The sequence below is a fragment of the Euleptes europaea genome, chromosome 7, assembly GCF_029931775.1.
Source record: "Euleptes europaea isolate rEulEur1 chromosome 7, rEulEur1.hap1, whole genome shotgun sequence".
Taxonomy (NCBI): Eukaryota; Metazoa; Chordata; class Lepidosauria; order Squamata; family Sphaerodactylidae; genus Euleptes; species Euleptes europaea.
The window spans coordinates 87,582,908-87,603,033 of record NC_079318.1 but is presented as its reverse complement, the minus strand read 5'-3'; the positions used below and the strand labels follow the sequence as shown (position 1 = coordinate 87,603,033).

The window sequence follows — 20,126 nt, the reverse complement described above, 5'->3', positions numbered from 1 at the left end:
GAGCAAGGCTGTTAAGGATAGGACGCTTCGGAGGGCATGGGTCGCCATGAGCCACACCAAGGCCGCAGGGGCTTGCTCCCGAGTAAGCAGGCGCCCGCCTCTCCTCCCCATCCCGTCCTCGGCGCGCACCAACTTTCTCCTCCTCCCTCCTGGCGCTCGAGGAGGAGCCCGAGCTGTCTCTTTAAGCGGCTTCTCCTCCCGGGCCGGTCCCACCCCCCGCGCCAGTCCCCGCCTCGCCCCTCCAGGGCCAGGGAGAGGCACCCGCCGCCGCCGCCGCCGCAGACCCGCAGGAGGTTGCGCCGGGGCTCCCGGGCTAGCCGCGCGCAGCCATGGCCGGGGCGCGCCCGGGGGTGCACGCGCTCCAGCTGGAGCCGCCGCGGGTCCCGGAGACCCTGCTGAAGGGCAGCAAGTTCATCAAGTGGGACGAGGTGAGTGGAGGAGGAGGGGGGGCGGGGAAAGGGAGCCCCCGGCCGGCTCCTTCTCTCCAACTCTCCCTGGGAAACCGCCGCTTCCTTCTCCGGGCGTTTGCACACACCCCACCCCCGGGCTTCGGTTTAGGGAGCCCCCCTCTTTTGCAGAGGAGCGGCGTGCCCCGTGGATCCTCCTCCCGTCTCGCTCTCTCTCTCCCCCCCCTTCTGCATTCTTTCAAACCTTTCCTGGGAAACAGATCCCTTTTCTCCCCTTGCTGGGTTTGAACGCTGTTCGCTTACTTTGAAAAGGAAATCGTCGTTCCCCGCCCCGAGCCTGGCTTGCCGGGGACGAGGGCGGGCTATACGTTTGGAAAATAAATCAGTCAATAAGTGAACACACCTTCCCAACGGGGGTACAAGGGGGCTGTGTAACTAGTGGAAGTCCTTCTTTTCCTCTCCTCCAACTTTCTTTTTGCAAACCCTTCCTGGATTACATTTGTTCCCCCGCCTCGTCTCCTTACACACCCCCATTGCCTTCTTTCCCCTGTACTGGGGCGATGTAACTACTGCCTGGACTGCTATGCACTTTAGCCTGGAGAGGATTTCCTTGAACGCTTTCCCTCCTTTCTCCCCCCCCCATCTCATGAATTCCATTCTCCTAATTTTCATATATATGGGTTGTTTTTTGAAAGACAGCCCCGTGTTCCTTTCCTTTTCTTTCCTTTTTTGCTTCCCTTATGCAAATTATCTTGGGTCCCAGGGAATCAAGATTTCTGTCTCCCAGGGGGGTTGCATGTATAACCAGCGAAAGGGCCCCGTGTGTACCTTTAAAAACAACCAAAACGGATTGACCCCTTCACTCTTTGGGACCCCCCCCCCCCCGCTTCACTGGACACTCCGGTGTAATTCTGATGTTCTGGGAGGGAATCCTGTTTCCTGATTCACAGCAGATCAGAGAGAGAAAGGTTTGGAAACGGGCGTGGGGGGGGGATATCTCTACATTCTTTGCATGCCTTTTATGCTATCAATATGGATTCCTTGGATGTGGGATCAGCAGGGTTTGTTCTTGAGCCATCCTTAGGGTGCCCGGTATATCTTAGCTCCACCCTAATGCTTTGAAAAGGCCCTTCCTCCCCCCCCTTCTTTGGAATGGGATGTCTGGAAGTCCCTTTTTGGGGTAAAAGTTTGTCCCCATGAGCTCAGTCACGTACCCTACGATCTGTCTCTAGCAGAGCATCCCAGGGCTGGTCATTCTTGCAAGTCCCTTCCTGGCCCCGTTGCCCAGACCTGGCCATTCCAAGGCACTGTGGGGTGGAGTTGAATGCCCCCCACACACACATCTTGTTTCCTGCTTCCTCGTTTGATCTGCTAGCCAGCCTGCATCTGGATCCCCCCTTAAATATTTGTATGTTTTATCCTTTGGTCCCCCCTCAAACTCCTAAAACAGTTTCTGTTCTCGCTTACAAGGTGGCAGGGGTTTGAATATGCAGCTTGAGGGGAGGGAGTGTCGTTCTTGGGGGGGGATTCCCTGCTTTTGTAATCTGTCACTTTAAATGTGTCCTTGAAAAGGGGGGAGGCTATGTTGGCCCCCTTGTTTGCTATGACTCCAGATTCAGGGTCTTGTGCTTATGCGTTGTTCTCAGAGTGGAGTTTGTGTGTGTGTATATAAATCTTTCAAGCCAAAATAATGTGCGAGAGGGAACATGCTTGCTAAGATTGAGCATGGTATGCACAGTACTGAGTGCTCTCTATGTGATCTTAAGCCCAGGGATGCTGAGGGTAGTGATTTCCAGCACATCTATGGGTCTGGGGATTTCTGAATGGGTTCCCAGTTCTGTTATCTCAGTGTGGGGTTCGTGCTTGGGACAGATGCCTAGGAACCGGCTCTACTGAGGCTGTATCTAAGGAGAGGGCAGCCTCAATAAGGACTAGGAAACTGCGGTACTGAAGAGGCTCAGTGAGACCTAGGGCGCTTTCACACATGCTGTAATAATGCACCACACAACTGGATTTTACTGTGTAAAATGGCAAAAGCCACTTCGACTATTTATGCATGGGAGGTTTTGCCTTGGATTTGCCGCTCTCTAGATGCACATTTCCCTCATTCTCAGAACTCAAAAATAAGCCCCCTGTGCAGAGTTCTGAGAATTTGGATGGAGGAAATGTGCGTCTGTGTGTGTGTAAAGTGCCATCAAGTTGCAGCCGACTTATGGCGACCCCTTTTAGAGAGCAGCAAATCCAAGGCAAAACCTCCCATGCATAAATGGCCGTTCGTCTGTCTCTCTCGCTGTGCCATCTGCTTGGGGAGGTTTTCCGTCTCTGTGGGTCTGGGCCTTAAAATCCAGGGATGCAATTCCACTTAGGGAGTCGAGGGTTCCAGGCAGCCCCTCTCGTCTCTGTTTCCTGTGTGAACATATAGGGGGTAGTTGGGCCGGAAGGGTGCTTATGTGGGAAGCGAGTTAGAATCCGCTTGGCCACATAGACAGCAGCAGCTCATAAGGGATTGAAGGGCACTGTTAGTGGTTCCCTGGATAGCTTTGGGTGGAGCCCATGCAAGGTACATAGTGGGGCTATTTCAGTGGGGCCTGGAGGATTTGGCAGAATGGGGCTTGCGGTGCTTACAAGCAAAGGGGGGGGACTCTTGGTGGTCCTGGAAGAACAACGATTGTGGGACCTCTTGTTTTTGTCCCTTCTTGCCTCTTGAGCAGGGAGCCGGGCCTGCCGCGCTCTCCTCTCCGCCCCCCATGTTCTCCCTTTCTCGGCCTTGCCTTGGGTTTCACAATCTAGGCCCCGCGAGAGAGGCCCTGACAAGACTGGCCTCATAACTTCCTTTTGCTCCATCAGACCCAAAAAAGGAAGCGGGAGCCTGAGGCGGAGAAAAAAAAAAAGATAGAAAGGGAGACCGATCAAGGGGCACAGGCCCCTCCTTTGTTCTCCCTATAGATCAAAAAAGATGGAGAATTTGAGGGGGGGGGGGAGATGGAAGGCAGACCCACACACACTACCAGTGCAAGAAAGTGGAGGCTGGAGTCGTAACTCCTGAGCTCCATCCCCCCTCACCGAGGCCATTTCCTGCAAAGGAATCACCCTTCAAATTGGGTCCAAATTTTACGGCTGTTTGTGGAGGGTTCCCTTTGCTAGCTGGGCGGGTGTCCCCATGGCGTTTGTTTCTGATACGGATGCATGGGTGTGTCCATGCGCGTGCATGGATGTGTAAATACGCCAGATAGTTGACTGGAGTTTGGCGTCCCGTTCCCCCCCCCCCCGCCCCATGGACCTCTTGTTAAGACTGTGGGCAGTTTTTGCAGCGGGGTGGGGAAGTTGAAATGGGGAGCAGTTGATATTTGTCTGGAATGATGACAGGCTATTTTTGGAGTCTTGGGGGTTGAAAACTGTGCTGGATTGAACAAGACTGTGGGGGAGAGAAATTTCAAGTGGGGGCTGAGGGGTTCTCAGTCATCTGGTGCCCATCTCTGCCTCACCTCGGCTTCCCCCTTTCTGTTTTTCTTGCTTGAGGATGTGAAATCTAGTGAGTGTTTGCTCAGCCCGCAGAAACATGTCCCTGAGGTTTCTGCCAACTGACCCCCCCTCCCTCTCTCCCCCTCAAAAATGTTTCTTAACCAGCTGTGAAGACACGGCCTGCCAGAGATTTCCCCAAGAAATCTTGTCTAAGGCTTTGGCCTCTGCAAGACGGAGCAGATCTGTTGGGGCCAAGTTATGAGAGGCATGGGAAGTGAGGATAGTTTCCCGAAGCAGATTGTAATTTTTAACGTCTCCCATAAAACTTTTCTTTCTGTTTGAAAAAAGCGATGGCTCGTTCCAGGCTTCACGGATTAGTTGGCATGCCTCTAGCTTTGTCAGCCCCCTCCCCCCGTTGCTCATCCCTTTAATCCTGAAATTGGGGTCTCCCCCCCCTTCTGTCTGTGCTCCTTAATTTTCACTCCCATCTTCCCAGCCTGGATTCTGAAAAGAAAGCAAAAATGTGCGTGCATGTGTGTACATGTCCTTGTGTCCAAATTCCCTGAATATTTTAGGAGGTCAGCTGTGCAGTTTGCCTCCATGTGCCCTCCCCAAGTTGGGAAAATATCCAAGTGTGGGGGGTGGGATACTATCCTCAATTCTCCCCCCCCCGGTTTCTTCAAGAGCGATTTCCTTATCACAAGTGGGAGAGGCAGGAACAATTATTCCAGTCCAATGTTCCCACGGAGATAACGGTCCAGAGGGCAGCTGATAGAAAAGGGTGCATGATGTGAGATATTGGGTCTGGGGAGAAGGGGGGGGGTAAAATGCAGTTGCAAAGTCTCTGTTCTGTCAACACCGTCCCCCCCATTTCCTTTTCATCTTCTAGTCCAGGATCTCTGGGCATTTAGCACAGAGGGGGGAGCACATATGGCCTCCATTAAAATTCCTGTCTTGCAGTCTCCCCCCCCCCCAATTCAGTGCCGAAGGGGGTTCCCGCAGCCCAGGGATATTGGGGAGAGAAGGCAGAGAATTGGTCCCATTGTGAATTTAAGAACAGCTGTATATGTTCGGATTATAAAAGGAATGAGGGGGGAGTCCTGTAGCAAGTTGTGTGTCTTGGGGATTGGTGGGGTGGAAATCAAAGGTTTTTTGGCTGGGGAGAGTAGAGTTTTTTTGTCAGTGGGCATTATTGCAATTTTACAAAAAAATTAATGAACTTAGTTGCATTTTTTTAATTCCTTGCTGGAGTTACCTGTTATAAATTTGGTTTGGGGTTAATGTATTTCATGGTGACTGCGGTTTGTAGATTGATCTTACCAAATTTGCATCCTATTTGCCTTTGCTTGTAGTGAAGCCGCTGGTGCCATCTAAGGTCTCTCAAGCAGGGTCTTGAACCTGAGTTTTAAAGTTAAGAACTCTCTGCGTGCGGACAGGAAACACCCTTGAGTTCTTCGGAATTCAAATGCAAACTTGTCCTCCTTGTCGCTGAAGAAATCTAGCTCCTTGCTAGAGAACTGGAAATTGTCCGAGATGGTTTTTTAAAAAGGCTCCGGTAGAAGCCAGGAAATTACAGGCTTGTTAGTCTAATGTTTGTCTTAGGGTCAATTGGTTGAAAGCATAATTAAAGCTGGAATCATTAAGTCCGTAGAAGAAGAAAAAGCCTTGCGTAGGATTGACATGGCTTCCGCAAAAGGGAGTACTGCTTCATCCGCCTTTTGGGATTTCTTTGCGAATGTCAGCTAGTGTAGAGACAGGAACGATCCAGTAGACATATACCTCAACTTTGAAAAAGTTTTTGATGAAGTCCGTTTCCCAAGGGCTCACGAGTAAATTTAGCAGATATTGTTTAAGAGAACTGGACCTGTTATGGATTAAATGCGAGTAGAAAGTAGATGGCTCTCTCAGTGTGAAGTAGGCAAGCAAAAGGGTCCCTCAAAGATCTGTATTCTGATTGCTATTTAATTGGTTCCTAGATGGATCTACGCCCTGACCTGGATGGCCCCAGGCTAGCCTGATCTCGTCAGATCTCGGAAGCAGATCAGGGTTGGCCCTGGTTAGTATTTGGTTGGGCGACCACCAAGGAAGTCCAGGGTTATGACATGGAAGCATAACATGGATGCCCACCCCTGAGCGTCTCTTGCCTTGAAAGCCCTACGGGGTCGCCATAAGTCGTCTGTGACTTGACGGCACTTTCCACCTCCGCCACAGAAGGCTCTGAACTCCTGAGTTCAGTGTGGTGTAGTGGTTATGAGCGGTGGTTTGGAGGGGTGGACTCTGATCTGGAGAACCGGGTTTGATTCCCCACTCCTCCATATATGAGTGGCGGACACCAATCTGGTGAACCGGGTTGGTTTCCCCACTCCTCCACACGAAACCAGCGGGTGGCCTTGGGCTAGTCACAGTTCTCTCAGCCCCACCTACCTCACAGGGTGTCTGTTGTGGGGAGGGGAAGGTGATTGTAAGCTGGTTTGATTCTTCCTTGAGTGGTAGAGAGAGTCGGCATATAATAACCAACTCTTCTTCTGAGTTGTGCAGTAAAGTGGCCATGTTTGTTGACCACACCGAATTATTCTGGATGCTGAAAAGTCCAAGTAGTTGCTGAAGAGTTCAGAAGGAATCTCTTCACACTTGATGTACAGGCAACAAAATGATAAATGAGGTTCGGCGACTTATCAGGAAAGAGATTTGAGGGTCTTAATGGATAGCGTGACAAACGTCCCCTCAGTACAGGCAGCGGAGAAAAAGGCAAATTCCATTCCAGGGGTTATGAGGAAAGGATTTCAAAATGAAACTGCGGGTATTGGTATTGTCTCTGTATATACCTGCAGTGCAGCTTCGCTGCTTGTGGATCTGACTGATCCATCTCAAACAGGCTTTTGTGGAATTGGAAAAGGTGCCTAAAAGGATAACGCAAATGATCATGGGTTGAAGTACCTGCCTTAGACTAAAATATTTGGGGCTTCTCCGTTTTGGTTAGAGAGCTAGTGTGGTGGCGTGGTTAGTGTTGAACTAGGACCTGCGAATTTCCTCTCTGCTGTAGAAGCTTGCTGGGTGACCATGGGCCAGTCACATTCTGTACCTAACCTACGTCGCAGGGTTGTTGTGAAGGTAGAATGGAGAATATTGATGTAAGCTGCCTTGGGTTCCTATTGGGGGAGAAAGGTGGGGTAGAAATGAAATAACTTTTTAAAAAAGGCGATTGGGTTGGACCTGCGAGAAGTTTACAGAATTTGCTTGTCAACGTGGAGAAAGTGGATACATATTTTTTTCCTCTTCCTTGAATGTGGGGGTGTCACTCCATGGAATGACAGGATATTCAGATCAAAGATACAACTGCTTAGTCAAATTCATGGAGGCTAGAAGGATCCATAGATGTTAAATGTGAGAGCTAATTAGAACCTCCAGGTTCAGGGCCAGTGTACCTCTGAATACTAATCCCCCCGGGTGCAAACAATGGAAGAGAGCTAGTGCTTTCCTGTGCTGCCTTTGGGCCTTCCATGATCATCCATTTAGTTACTGTAGGAAATAACAATGCTGGGCTAAGAACATAAGAAAGGCCCTGCTGGATCAGGCCAAGGTCCATCAAGACCAGCAGTCTGTTCACACAGAGGCCAACCAGGTGCCTCTAGGAAGCCCACAAACAAGGCTAGACGGGCATCAATTCGTATATGCTATCTGTCATGGCCCCAGGCTCCGTCACATCCGAGGAAGAATCAGAACAATTAGCAGTCTCTCCGGAGACTGCAGTGGCCGAACCTCTTGAAGCAGCAGATGATGAGAAAGAGCCGAGGGTTGCAGGTCCCCTCGGAAGAATGTTCTCCGGGAGAACAAGAGGAAGCAGGTCAGCATTAACAGCTGCAGAAGAGGAGGACAGTGATTAATTGCCACACCCGCCTCGTTCTGGAAACCGGCCTGATTTATGGAACAGGAAAACAGACGTGGTTTGTGGAAGCAACTTACTGATCTCTGGCATCAGACACTCCACTTCGGATTGCCCTGCCTGCTTTTGACTTCGGCCTGGACTTAGAACTACGGACTGCCTTGCTAGTGACCTTGAACACGGACTGCCTACTCAACAACGCTATTGCCTAGCTCCTGATAAGTACTCCCCCGGCTGGACTTCTAGACTGGACTTGACTTGTGCTTTCCCTTCTATCTCTTCCACCCGGTGCAGCCAGCCTGCTGCAAAAGCAGCAGCAGCTTCAGTTTCCTCCCCCTCAGCGACCTGCCACACGCTTCCTCAGCTCTCCCTGCACCGTGCTGCAGCCACAGCCCTGTCTGCCTGCCCGGCCAGTACGCTACCTGGTTAAAGTAATGAGAACATAAGAAGAATGCTGCTGGATCAGACCAGTGGTCCTTCCAGTCGAGCATCCTGTCTAACACAGTGGCCGACTGGTTCCTCTGGAGGTCCCACAACAGGTCACATAGTCAAGATCTTTATCTACTGCACCAGCCCTGTCCAGAAGTTACAGCGAGAGGATGTAAAATCTGTGTACAGTGTACACTTGATTTTTTTCTTTATACATGTGCTGAGTAATTCTCATATTATGCTCAACACATCTACAGCTTAATGTGTGGTTTTTAAACCCCATATTTTTTACATATTTATCCAGGTAGCAGCCTACATAGACCAGACTAGCCCAAGCTTGTCCGGGCTTGGAAACTAAGCAGGGTTGGCTACAGTCAGTACTTGGATGGGAGAATGTGACAGGCCGTCTTTCTTTTTCTTGCTGAGGGGACGCACACAGCCCCCTAAGATTTTTGGAATTGAGGCTCGTTTTGAACTATAACCCTTCCCCTCAGTTTCCAGGTGTTCTACAGGTAAGCGAGTGTATAAGCTTTGGGTTTGCTTCTGTGAGGTATGTTTTGTGGTGCACATTACTGAGATCACGGAGGCTGGATTAATATATAAACAATGGAGAAAAATTATTTATGTACAGGTCGGTTTTATAGGAACAAACCAGCAGCCCAGGTCACCAGGTAGACAAAGTAGAAACCTAGTTATAGCACAACAATTTAAACGGTTATGACTTCGGAGAGTAGTTAAACTTTTCTACAGTGCTTTCAGGCACAGACTTTTATTGACTAGCCGCTAGGTTGGATCCTCTTTGACACACAGGATTTCACCCACACCATCCTGCCCTTTCTCCAGAGTCAGACTCATTGAAGAAGAAGAGTTGGTTTTTATATGCCGACTTTCTCTACCACTTAAGGAAGAATCAAACCGGCTTACATCACCTTCCCTTCCTCTCCCCACAACAGACACCCTGTGAGGTAGGTGGGGCTGAGAGAGTGTGACTAGCCCAAGGTCACCCAGCTGGCTTAATGTGTAGGAGCGGGGAAACAAATCCGGTTCACCAGATTAGCCTCTGCCGCGCATGTGAAAGAGTGAGGAATCAAACCCGGTTCCCAGATCAGAATCCACCACTCCAAACCACTGCTCTTAACCGCTACACCACCCTGGCTCTCAATAGTTCAAGGTCTGCTCGTCCCCAGAGACAGGCCTAACAATCCAGCACTCTCTTCTCTCCCAGAGACTGGGTTAAATGGCTCTACCACGCTGCCAGGCAGAGCTACCCTTCACTCTGTCTGCTCTTTCTCCTGAGCTGTCACTGCTGTCTCCCAGAGGCAGAACTGCACTCCCTCTTCTCCTTTGTCCCTTCCAACATCTCATCCCCCTTCTCCAAGGTCACTCCTATGGGCTCATCTGAGTGTCTGGTTTCCCCTTCGGGGCAGGACAGCTTCCTGTCCATCACAAGACCACTAGGGGAGACCAGGGTTGCTGGTATTGAGAGCCAGCATGGTGTAGAAGAAGAAGAGTTGGTTTTTATATGCCGACTTTCTCTACCACTTAAGGTAGACTCAAACCGGCTTACAATCACCTTCCCTTCCCCTCTCCACAACAGGCACCCTGTGAGGTAGGTGGGGTTGAGATGGCTCTAACAGAGCTGTAACTTGCCCAAGGCCACCCAGCTGGCTTTGTGTGGAGGAGCGGGGAAACAAATCCAGTTCACCAGATTAGCCTCCGCCTCTCATGTGGAAGAAAGGGGAATCAAACCCGGTTCTCCAGATCAGAGTAAGAGCAGTGGTTTGAAGTGGTGGAGTCTGATCTGGAGAACCAGGTTTGATTCCCCTTTCCTCCACATGAGCGGGGGACAATAATCTGATGAACTGGATTTGTTTACCCACTACTCCACATGAAGCCAGGTGGGTGACCTTGAGCTAGTCACAGCTCTTCTTAGAGCTCTCTCAGCCCCACTTACCTCACGGGGTGTCTGTTGTGGGGAGGGGAAGGGAAGGTGATTGTAAGGCGGTTTGATTCTTCCTTAAGTGGTAGAGATAGTCAGCATATAAATACCAACTCTTCTTCTCCTCATCAGGGGAAAGCAATGGTAAACCACCTCTGCTCATCTTTTACCTTGGAAACCCCATGAGGCGGAACTTCATGGAGTTGCCATAAGTTGGTTGTGACTTGACAGCACTTAAGTATTGTTATTATTTATCCAGTTACTAGTCCCCGTGTTAATTGGTGAAGTGAACGCACCTTGGCTGTTTCTTGCAAACAGATGTATGCACATTCACGCTTGCAATCATGGAGAACATGCAGGAGGCTTTTTGCTTCGGTTCCCTGCTTTCAAACTGTCTTGTCTCCAATTCCGCCTGTGCTATGGCGTAGTTGTGTTGGTCTTCAGTAGAAGAGCAAGATTCGACTCCAACAGCACCTTAGAGGTCAACAAGATTTTTGGTGTATAAGCTTTCGAGAGTCGAAGCTGCCAATCTTGATATCTAAGTTGCTGCCTGACTCAACCGTGTGTGTGAAATGAAACAGAATTAAGAACATAAGAACAAATTGGTATTTGCAAATGTGCAGTGGATACGTCTCATCCTTTCCCTCCTACCCGCCAAAGGCCGGGCTATTGCAATTTCCTCTTGAAAGGCATAGATGACAACACCAACCTCCCAGGTGAATACATGGACACATGAAGCTGCCTTCTACTGAATCGGACCCTTGGTCCATCAAAGTCAGTATTGTCTGCTCAGACCAGCAGCGGCTCTCCAGGGTCTCAGGCGGAAGTCTTTCATCTCCCCTACCTGCCAAGTCCCTTTTAACTGGAGATGCCGGGGATTGAACCTGGGACCTTCTGCATGCCAAGCAGATGCTCTCCCACTGAGGTATCAGGAGAACTGGAGCTGGTGAGTGGGAAGTGGTGGTCCTTGGAGAACTCAGAGAGAGGGTGGAGGAAGGTGGTGTGGAAGCCTTTCCCAGATGGGCGCGTGTACATTACCATTAAAAGCAATTTTGATTGCTAATTTCCTCTCCCCTGGGAATGGTAATTTTGTGGGGAGAGATAGATGTATATCTAACATAGAATTCTTGACTTTCCAGACTATAATTCCCAGAGCCTGAGTGGGGGCCGAGGAGCCATAATAGCTAAAGTGGTGTGTATTTATTTAAACGTTATTCAAAAGTTTGTTGTTAAGGTGCCCGTGGAAGTAGCATCGGAACAGGGCTGTTTGTGCAACTTTTCCAAAAATGCTCGCGTGAGCAGAGAGAGGTCTTGGGACCAGTGGGGTAGGGTCAAGGCATCTCTTTGGCAGGAAGTATTGTTAGGATGGTAACAGTGGTGGGAAATCAGAAGGAGATTGAGACTGGGAAGGGCAGCCATGAAGGAGCTAGAAAAGATTTTGAAGTGTAAGGATGTGACTCTGGCCACCAAGACTAGATTAATTCATGCCATCATATTCCCTATTACTATGTATGGGTGTGAAAGCTGGACAGTGAAGAAAGCTGATAGGAAGAAAATAGATTCCTTTGAAATGTGGTGTTGGAGAAGAGTGTTACGGATTCCGTGGACTGCCAAAAAAACAAATCAGTGGGTTATAGATCAAATCAAGCCTGAACTGACCCTAGAAGCTAAAATGACTAAACTGAGGCTGTCGTATTTTGGTCACGTCATGAGACGACAAGAGTCATTGGAAAAGACCGTCATGATAGGAAAAGTTGAGGGCAGCAGGAAAAGAGGAAGACCCAACAAGAGATGGATTGACTCAATAAAGGAAGCCACAGCCTTCAATTTGCAAGATCTGAGCAAGGCTGTCAAAGATAGGACATTTTGGAGGACTTTCATTCATAGGGTCGCCATGAGTCGGAAGCGACTTGACGGCACTTAACACACACACACACACAACAGTGGTGGTCTTGATGTTCAGCGCCTGCACTACTATGCCTTGAAAAGCTACACCCATTGAACTTCTGTCTGTTAGACTGCTGTAACAGAAGCCTTAGCCAAGAATTGTTAAGTGTTTGACCTGGGGAAACTTGAGTTCGGGTGCTGGCTCATCTGGTGTTTGCTTCATCTCTAAAGTAGGGATGGCGGTGAGCAACCTCACATGGTTTGGGGAAAACAGGTCATAAATCGTGAGAAAACTAAGAAATGAGTGGATGACGGCATTCTGGAAGAGGCGTGTGGGTTGTGCGGAGCACATGGGTAGAATGAAGCAAAAAGAACCGGAGGGAGGAATTCTGGACTTCTGCTACCTTGGGTCATTCACAGGTCGCTGTGTTGCTCTAGGGGTTTCATATTCCTGGTTGTCCTCCTCTCAAGATGCTGTTGTAGTCTAGACCAATAAAATAAGCCTTGCATTGCTGGATCTAGCTGCTCTGTTGTTCTGTGTTTTGCCAGATGCTCCCAGCAAGCTTGTCTGCAAGTGGTGTCTTTCCCCCTGTTGTTTGCCCCCAAACTTTATGTTAGAACTAAACTGCCCCTGTATATGGAGGTTCCATTAACCTAGCATGTCTGGAAGTCATCAGTAGCTTCCATAAATCTGAACTCCATGAGTCTGAAGAAGTGAGCTGTGGCTTGCAAAAGCTCATACCCTGCCAGAAATTTTGAAGTCTTTAAGGTGCTAAGGGACTCCTACTCTTTTCTACAGCTAGTGACATACTAACACAGCTACCCATCATGCTTAGTTTAAATAAATCTGTGCAAACATTTTTTTAATCATTTAAGCTAGTGGCAATGGTACGTTTCTTGGGGGCAGAGGCTTATTTTTATATCTGTTACCTTATCAATCATCTGGTGCATTGAAGGTGCAATATAAACAACAAATCAATAATTCCTTGTAATTTGGCAAAAGGGTATTAACTGTCTGCTTTCCGTTTCCCAGGAACCTACCAATCGGGCTCTTGTGACCCTGCGGGTGGACCCACAAGGGTTTTTCCTCTACTGGACTGGCCCCAGCATGGTACGTGCTCACCGTCTTAAGCAAACTCTGTTTCTCTTCTCTTCCTTCACCCCCTGCTGAATTGTTATATATTTTGCTTTTTTAATTACAAGCGAGGCTTCTTATCACTGTCGCAGTATGACCAAGCCCGGAAACCCTTGGCATTTATGAGCGCCTTCGTATCCTGGCAGCAAGGGTAGGAAGGAGTCTGAACTAGCATTTATGCTTTTCCTGGCCTGCAGGGAACAGAGTACCCTCGGACTTTGTTGCGGGGGTGGGGGGGAGGAATCCACCTGCTTTGTTTTTTCTTTCATGCTCTAACAGGGTAATATAATCTCAAGGCTTCATGAACAGCAAGAATCTTGTCTAGGAATTGCTCATTTTAACAATTTCCTGGAAATCGTAGCAAGAGATTCCTTTCTAGGTTTTCCAAAGGGTTAAAATGAGCAGTGAGGGGTTCCTAGAGAGGCCTCCCCCCCCCATGGAGGGTTGTTAAGGTCCTTCCCTCCCTCGTGCTTCTCTCTCTCTCTTCTTTTAAGTGTGTGAGGAGGGTCGCCAAGATATTCCAGGGTCTCTGGCTCCCCTCAGCAGGGCAGCCAGCAGTGAAGGATGGTATTTTACAATACCTCTTGCTGCAAGGGCCAGGCAGGCAATCCGGTTAAGAGTTCAGCTGCCAGCCACCCTGTCTCCCCCTCTGCCCCAGGGGAAGGAGTGAGATGTGGCAGGCTCCGTTCATTCCTCTCTCTTGTCGTGCCTTCAGTAGTTGAGCTGGTTTGGCGAGTATTTTGAGGTTGGAGCCAAAAGGAGAGAGAGAGAAAAAAGGAAGGGAAGGAACATAAAGACTGATTTGACCGGCAGCCTCCTTGTTTCCTCCCCACCCAATTTGCTTTCTTTACTTTTCTGGCTTTGCCACAAACCCCCTGCAATCTGCCTCTGCCATCGCTACCACCCCCTCCAACCTGAAACCTGACCCTTGTACCTTATGAAATTCAGTGGCTCTGTGCTGAGTCAGACAAGTTGGTCCCTCTAGCTCAGTATTGCTTCCTCTGACTGGCAGTTGCCCTCTGGGGTCTCAGGCGGAGAAACAGACTTTTTCCAATGCCTGTGAGTGGAGATTTAACTGGAGATTCTAGGAACCCAGGACCTTCTGTCTGCAAAAGATATAGTGGTGCCATCTCTGGGCCCATCTCCTGAAGATCAAGCTGATGGGTGGTTGGGCAGTGTCAGAGGGAGAAGCGACTATGACTTTTCCACAGCTGTCTGGCAGAGGAAGATTTTTCCTAATACCTGTTATGGGGAAGTCAGAGATTGAACCTTGGACCTTCTAGGGTCAGGGGTGCCAAACATAGAATCATAGAGTTGAAAGGGACCACCAGGGTCATCCAGTCCAACTCCCTGCACAATGCAGGAAATCCACAACTATCTCCCCCCCAACCCCCAGTGACCCCTACTCCATGCCCAGAAGATGGCCAAGATGCCCTCCCTCTCATCATCTGCTTAAGGCCATAGAATCAGCATTGTTGACAGATGGCCATCTAGCCTCTGCTTAAAAGGCCCGCGAATTGGATCCGGCCCCTTGAGAGCTCTTATCCGGCCTGCAAGCCAGCCGAGGCAGCCACCCCACCCCCCCACTCTCAATTTGGGCTGGCAAGGCATGGCCCAGCCCAACCAAGTGACATTTAAGTTATGTCCAGCCCCCGTAACACTTGAGTTCGACACCCCTGTTCTAGGTCCAGAGCAGGAGAGCCAGCATGGTGTAGTGGTTAAGAGCGGTGGTTTGGAGGGGTGGACTGTGATCTGGAGAACCAGGTTTGATTCCCCACTTCTCCACATGAGCGGCGGAGGCTAATCTGGTGAACCGGATTTGTTTCCCCACTCCTCCACATGAAGCCAGCTGGGTGACCTTGGGCTAGTCACAGCTCTCTGAACTCTCTCAGCCTCATCTACCTCTCAGGGTGTCTGTTGTGGGGAGGGGAAGGAAAGGTGATTGTAAGCCAGTTTGATTCTTCCTTAAGTGGTAGAGAAAGTCGGCATATAAAAACCAACTCTTCTTCTTCAGATGCTTAACTCCCCAAGGGGGATTCATGATGAGAAATATAAGTGGAACTGGAGATCTTTAAAGCAATCAACTTACCAGAATTGCTGAGCTAGAATTCATTAACACATTCTGGATAATGAACCCCCCAGGGCTGAATAGGGATGTAGGATTCTTATTAATCAAGTGGGTTACATTTTGCGTTGTGCCGCTGCATCCTGGCTCGGACTGGTCCTTTTAAATAACATCCCTCCCACCTCCTCCCTTGGATAGAAGCTTATACCCTGGAAAGATGTCGTTGGTCTTAAAGGTGTTAGTGGACTCGAATCTTGTTCTGCTACCGCAGACTGAAGCCTTGTATGCATGAGTTGCTTGCCTCATGATCACAGCGGGACTTCGTCAGGATTATGCCTGATTTTTCCGACCTTTAAAAGTCACTTCGCTTCCCCCCCCCCTGCGATTTTCCCGCGGTTTCCGAATGCTGTTTTGCCGTGAGGTTATGCCTGCGTCAAGCCCAGTTTGATTGCTAGTCCTGTGCATAGTTTTACTTCGGGTTTGTCTCCCCATGCCCATTTTCTGATTTCCCCCCTCCCCTCATACACACTCTCTCTGGTCAATTTCACAGCAGGGGAGTGTTTCAGTCTCCTGAAGGAACAGAGCCAGTCTGATTCCCCCCTCCCCTTATACATGTCAGTTTCACAGTTCAGTTTCTCAGCCAGTGGTTTTTTTGTTTTTTGTTCCTGAGGGCAAGACTTCCTAAACAAATTGGTTTGGGCGGGGGTTGTCCAGACCCTTCTCTGCTTTGGCTGTAAAATGGCGACTGGGTGGGAATCAAATGACAGAATCCCACTGCGAGCTGTGGGGTTGGGGAGGCCCGTGACATTTTCCCCAAAAGTACACTTCGGCCAATTACAAAGCAGCTTTTTCAGGGGAGAGAGACTCAGAAGCTCCGCATTTTCACTAGGGATGCATAATTGATCACAAAGTACTCCTGCGCGTAGTGTTTTGAGAATTTGACTGCAAATACCATGCAGTTAGTTTCAGGTAGCCGGCTCAAGGTCGATTCAGCCTTCCATCCTTCCGAGGTCAGTAAAATGAGTATCCGGCTTGCTGGGGTAAAGCGTAGACGACTGGGGAAGGCGATGGCAAACCACCCTGTAAACATAGCCTAGTAAACGGGATGTGACATCACCTCATGGGTCAGTAATGACCCGGTGTCTGCACAGGGGACGACCTTTACTTTTTTAGAGAAGTTCGAGTGGAAACAGACGGTGTCTAAACGGCCTAACACGGCTACTCATCTAAAACCGCTATAAACGAAGTGTTCCATAGGATACCTTTGCCCAAGTGCTGCTTCCCCCCTCTGTCTCCAGCTATCAACTAGGAGAAGTGGAATTTCCCCAAGACCCTTGAAATATGTTAAAGCAAGATTACACTCTGGTCTTGAGAAACTACATCTGAGTTGCCCAAGAGGTCTGCCCTACCGATGTCCCTTCGTGCACGTTCCTCCAGACTTTCCCCTGGTTAATGACTGACTCTCCCTGTGTGGCGATTGCTCTTTCCTGATCTTGTGTGTGGTGTGTGCGCTGTCAAGTCACAGCTGACTTACAGCGGCCCCGTAAGGTTTTCAAGGCAAGAGTCATTTGGAGGGGGTTTGCCATTGCCTGCCTCCGTGTGGGCTGAGAGAGTTCTGAGAGAACTGTGACTTGCCCAGGGTCACCCAGCAGGCTTCATGTGGAGGGGTGAGGAATCGAACCCAGTTCTCCAGATTAGAGTCCGCTGCTGTTAACCACTACACCACACTGACTCTTAGTCTGAAGGATTCCCCCCCACTTTTGCAGGCCTACTCTGGCAGCTATGGCCCATTCCTGGGCCTTGAGAGAGCCAGCATGGTGTAGTGGTTTGGAGCGGTGGACTCTGATCTGGAGAACCGGGTTTGATTCCCCACTCCTCCACATGAGCGGGGGAGGCTAATCTAGTGAACTGGATTGGTTTCCCCACTCCTCCACATGAATCCAACTGGGTGACCTTGAGCTAGTTGCAGCTCTCTTAGAGCTCTCTCAGCAACATCTACCTCACAGGGTGTCTGTTGTGGGGGGGGGGGAAGGTGATTGTAAGCTGGTTTGATTCTCCCTTAAGTGGTAGAGAAAGTCGGCATATAAAAACCAACTCTTCTTTTTAGTAGCTGCCCTAACTCTGTAGAATGTCCTTTCTGAACCACTGTTTTAAAGGTTATATACAGCTGAATTTTTTAAAAGGACCTTCCCCAGTTAAAGAAGATGGAGACAGTTATGTTGATTCCACTATGGATTAATGTGTTGGTAGAAGATATAACTAGACAGGGACTTGCAAGTCCCATTCCTCTGCTCCTGCTCTGTCTAATTTCTCCCCTCCACAATTCCCCCACTTGTATGTTTTCCTCCCTTCCACTGGTCCCCCACCTTTTAAAAACATTTTTGCATCTTTTTAAAGATTTGCAATCCGCAGACAGCGCCAATTAATTCTGGGTTTGTTCACCTGTGTACATTATTTGTCTTTTTATATTTATAGGCAAACCTACGGATTGTCCCGAGTTCACAGAAACATATAGTTAAGCTGAGGGGGACCCCCCTCTTGGAAATTATCTGGTCTGCACAGGAAGTCCCCCCCCCCGCCCTGTTGTTAGCTGAATGATGGTGCTGGGTGGATTGTGCAATGTGAAATGTGGGTTTTAAACATTTAAGGAATGTTATGTTGTTAAGTTGGTGACATTGTTCTCTGTTTGGCAGAGAGAAGCGGGTCAAAAGAGGCAGGTGGAAACGAGATTCCTCCGAGCATGGTAGCAGTGGGGCTGTTGATCTCCCCTGCTTTATCCATATTCTTGCTTTTTAGGGGCGGCATGGGCAGGGGAAATCCTTAGTAGTGGAACAAAAATGGGGCTCGGAGAGGAGAGAGTGTTTTCGTCCGCTCCATCTTCCTGTAGCTCTGAGAACAGGGGAGAAATCCTTCTCGGTTTGTTTTTAAAAGATGAATCTAGATTCATTTCCTGTCTATTCATTACTAGAAAAATGTACCATGCCTTTTAGGGGAGTGCTGTTAGCTTTGGACACCTGAACTCCAAAACAACTTCCCTCCCCTCCCTTCTCTGTGGCTTTTGTTCTTCCTCCCTTGTTCTGAACGTCCTCCCCACTCTCCATAACCATTTCCTTTCGACCGGAGGGAAGCCTTGGTGGCCTTCCATTCCTTGCCTCCTTGCTACCGCACAATTTCCCTGTGGTCGAAAACTCTTTTATATCTGGCCAAGGCCCAAGATAGAACAGTTAGCTTAAGTGGCTATATACAGCTTCCGCTGCCTCTCTTCCCCCTTCATTCCGACGAATGCTTGAACAGCTGGGACAGAGACAGCGAGGACAGGGTGGACGGGCAGGTAACGGGCACCAGAGCATGAGAGAAGGGTCTCTGCTCATGCGACCCCCTCTCCAGAAGGCAGGCACCCCCGAGAGCTTCCCCTACCACCAAAACATTTCACATGAATTATGCGATTCAAGCTGCTTCGTGCCCCAGGCAGAGAGCAGATGTTTGCAACTAAGCCAGTATTTCCTGAAGACTTGAGTAAGCAGGGTGTGTGTGTGTGCCGAAGCAGATGACCTTGAGTAGCTGGAGTTGAGGGGTAAGCAGTAGGGGACTAGAGCAACTGCTCTATGAGGAGCGGTTAAAACGCTCAGGGCTGTTTAGCTTGGAAAGAAGGCGGTTAAGGGGAGACCTGATAGAGGTCTATAAAATTACGCATGGTAGCGAGAGAGTGGACATAATACTAGAACGCGGGGTCATCTGCTGAAGCTGGAAGGTGAGAGATTCAAAACAGATAAAAGGAAGTATTTCTTCACACAACGCATAGGTAAATTGTGGAACTCCCTGCCCCAGGATGTGGTGATGGCTGCCAACTTGGAAGGCTTTAAGAGGACAGTAGACATGTTCATGGAGGAGAGGGGTATTCATGGCTGCTAGTAAAAATAGATACTAGTCACGATGCACACCTATTCTCTCCAGGATCAGAGGAGCATGCCTGTTATTATATTAGATGCTTTGGAACACAGGCAGGATGGTGCTGCTGCGGTCGTCCGGTTTGTGGGCTTCCTAGAGGCCCCTGGTCAGCCACTGTGTGAACAGACTGCTGGACCTGATGGACCTTGGTCTGATCCAGCAGGGCCTTTCTTATGTTCTTATGTCATGTTCTTATGTCAAATACAATCATGTATTTGGCTCATAGTGCTGAGCATTCACTTGGACAGCTTTAAAAGGGAACTGGACCAATTCATGAAGGCTAGTTTCAGAGTGTAGCCATGATGGTCTGCACTAAAACAGCTAGATTCATGTTTACTAGCACCTTAAGAGACCAACAAGGTTTTTGGTGGCCAAGGGAGCTTTGACTCTTGAAAGCTTTTACCTTGAAAATCTTGTTGGTCTTGAAGGTGCTACTGGGCTCAAATTTAGCTGTTCATGGAGGCTAGCCACCTATCAGTATCTATTAGCTCCAATGGCTAGACGGATCCTTGAAGTTCAGGTGCAGTCTACCTCTGAATACCAGAGGTTACTGGGTAGAAAACAGGGGATTTCTGTTGGCTTTACGACCTGTTTTTAAATTTCCTGGAAGGATCTCTTTTCCTGCTTTGGGAAGCAGGGATGCTGGTCCAAATCAGTCTTCGCTCTGATCCCAGGTTGCTTTTATGGAGCCATCGTGGTGCAGTGGTTAAGAACGGTGGTTAGAAGCAGTGGACTCTAATCTGGAGGGCCGGGTTTGATTCCCCACTCCTCCATATGAGTGGCAGGCGCTAATCTGGTGAATTTAGTTGGTTTCCCCACTCCTACACATAAAGCCAGCTGGGTGACCATGGGCTAGTCACAGCTCTGTTAGAGCTCTCTCAGCCTCACCTACCTCACAGGGTGTCTGTTGTGGGGAGGGTAAGGGAAGCTGATCGTAAGCTGGTTTGATCCTGCCTTAAGTGGCAGAGAAA

The 20,126-nt window shown here is 49.3% G+C and overlaps 1 protein-coding gene across 1 annotated transcript in view; it reads left to right on the top strand.

The window, feature by feature from the left end:
* The first annotated feature begins 308 nt into the window (after positions 1-308).
* Positions 309-20,126, top strand: part of PLCB3 (phospholipase C beta 3) — a 74,424-nt gene continuing 54,606 nt past the window's right edge. Inside the window, exons 1-2 of the mRNA XM_056852784.1 lie at positions 309-428; positions 13,041-13,118. Coding sequence (XP_056708762.1) covers positions 330-428; positions 13,041-13,118 — 177 coding nt within the window. The 5' untranslated portion in view covers positions 309-329. The remainder of the gene's footprint in view (positions 429-13,040; positions 13,119-20,126) is intronic.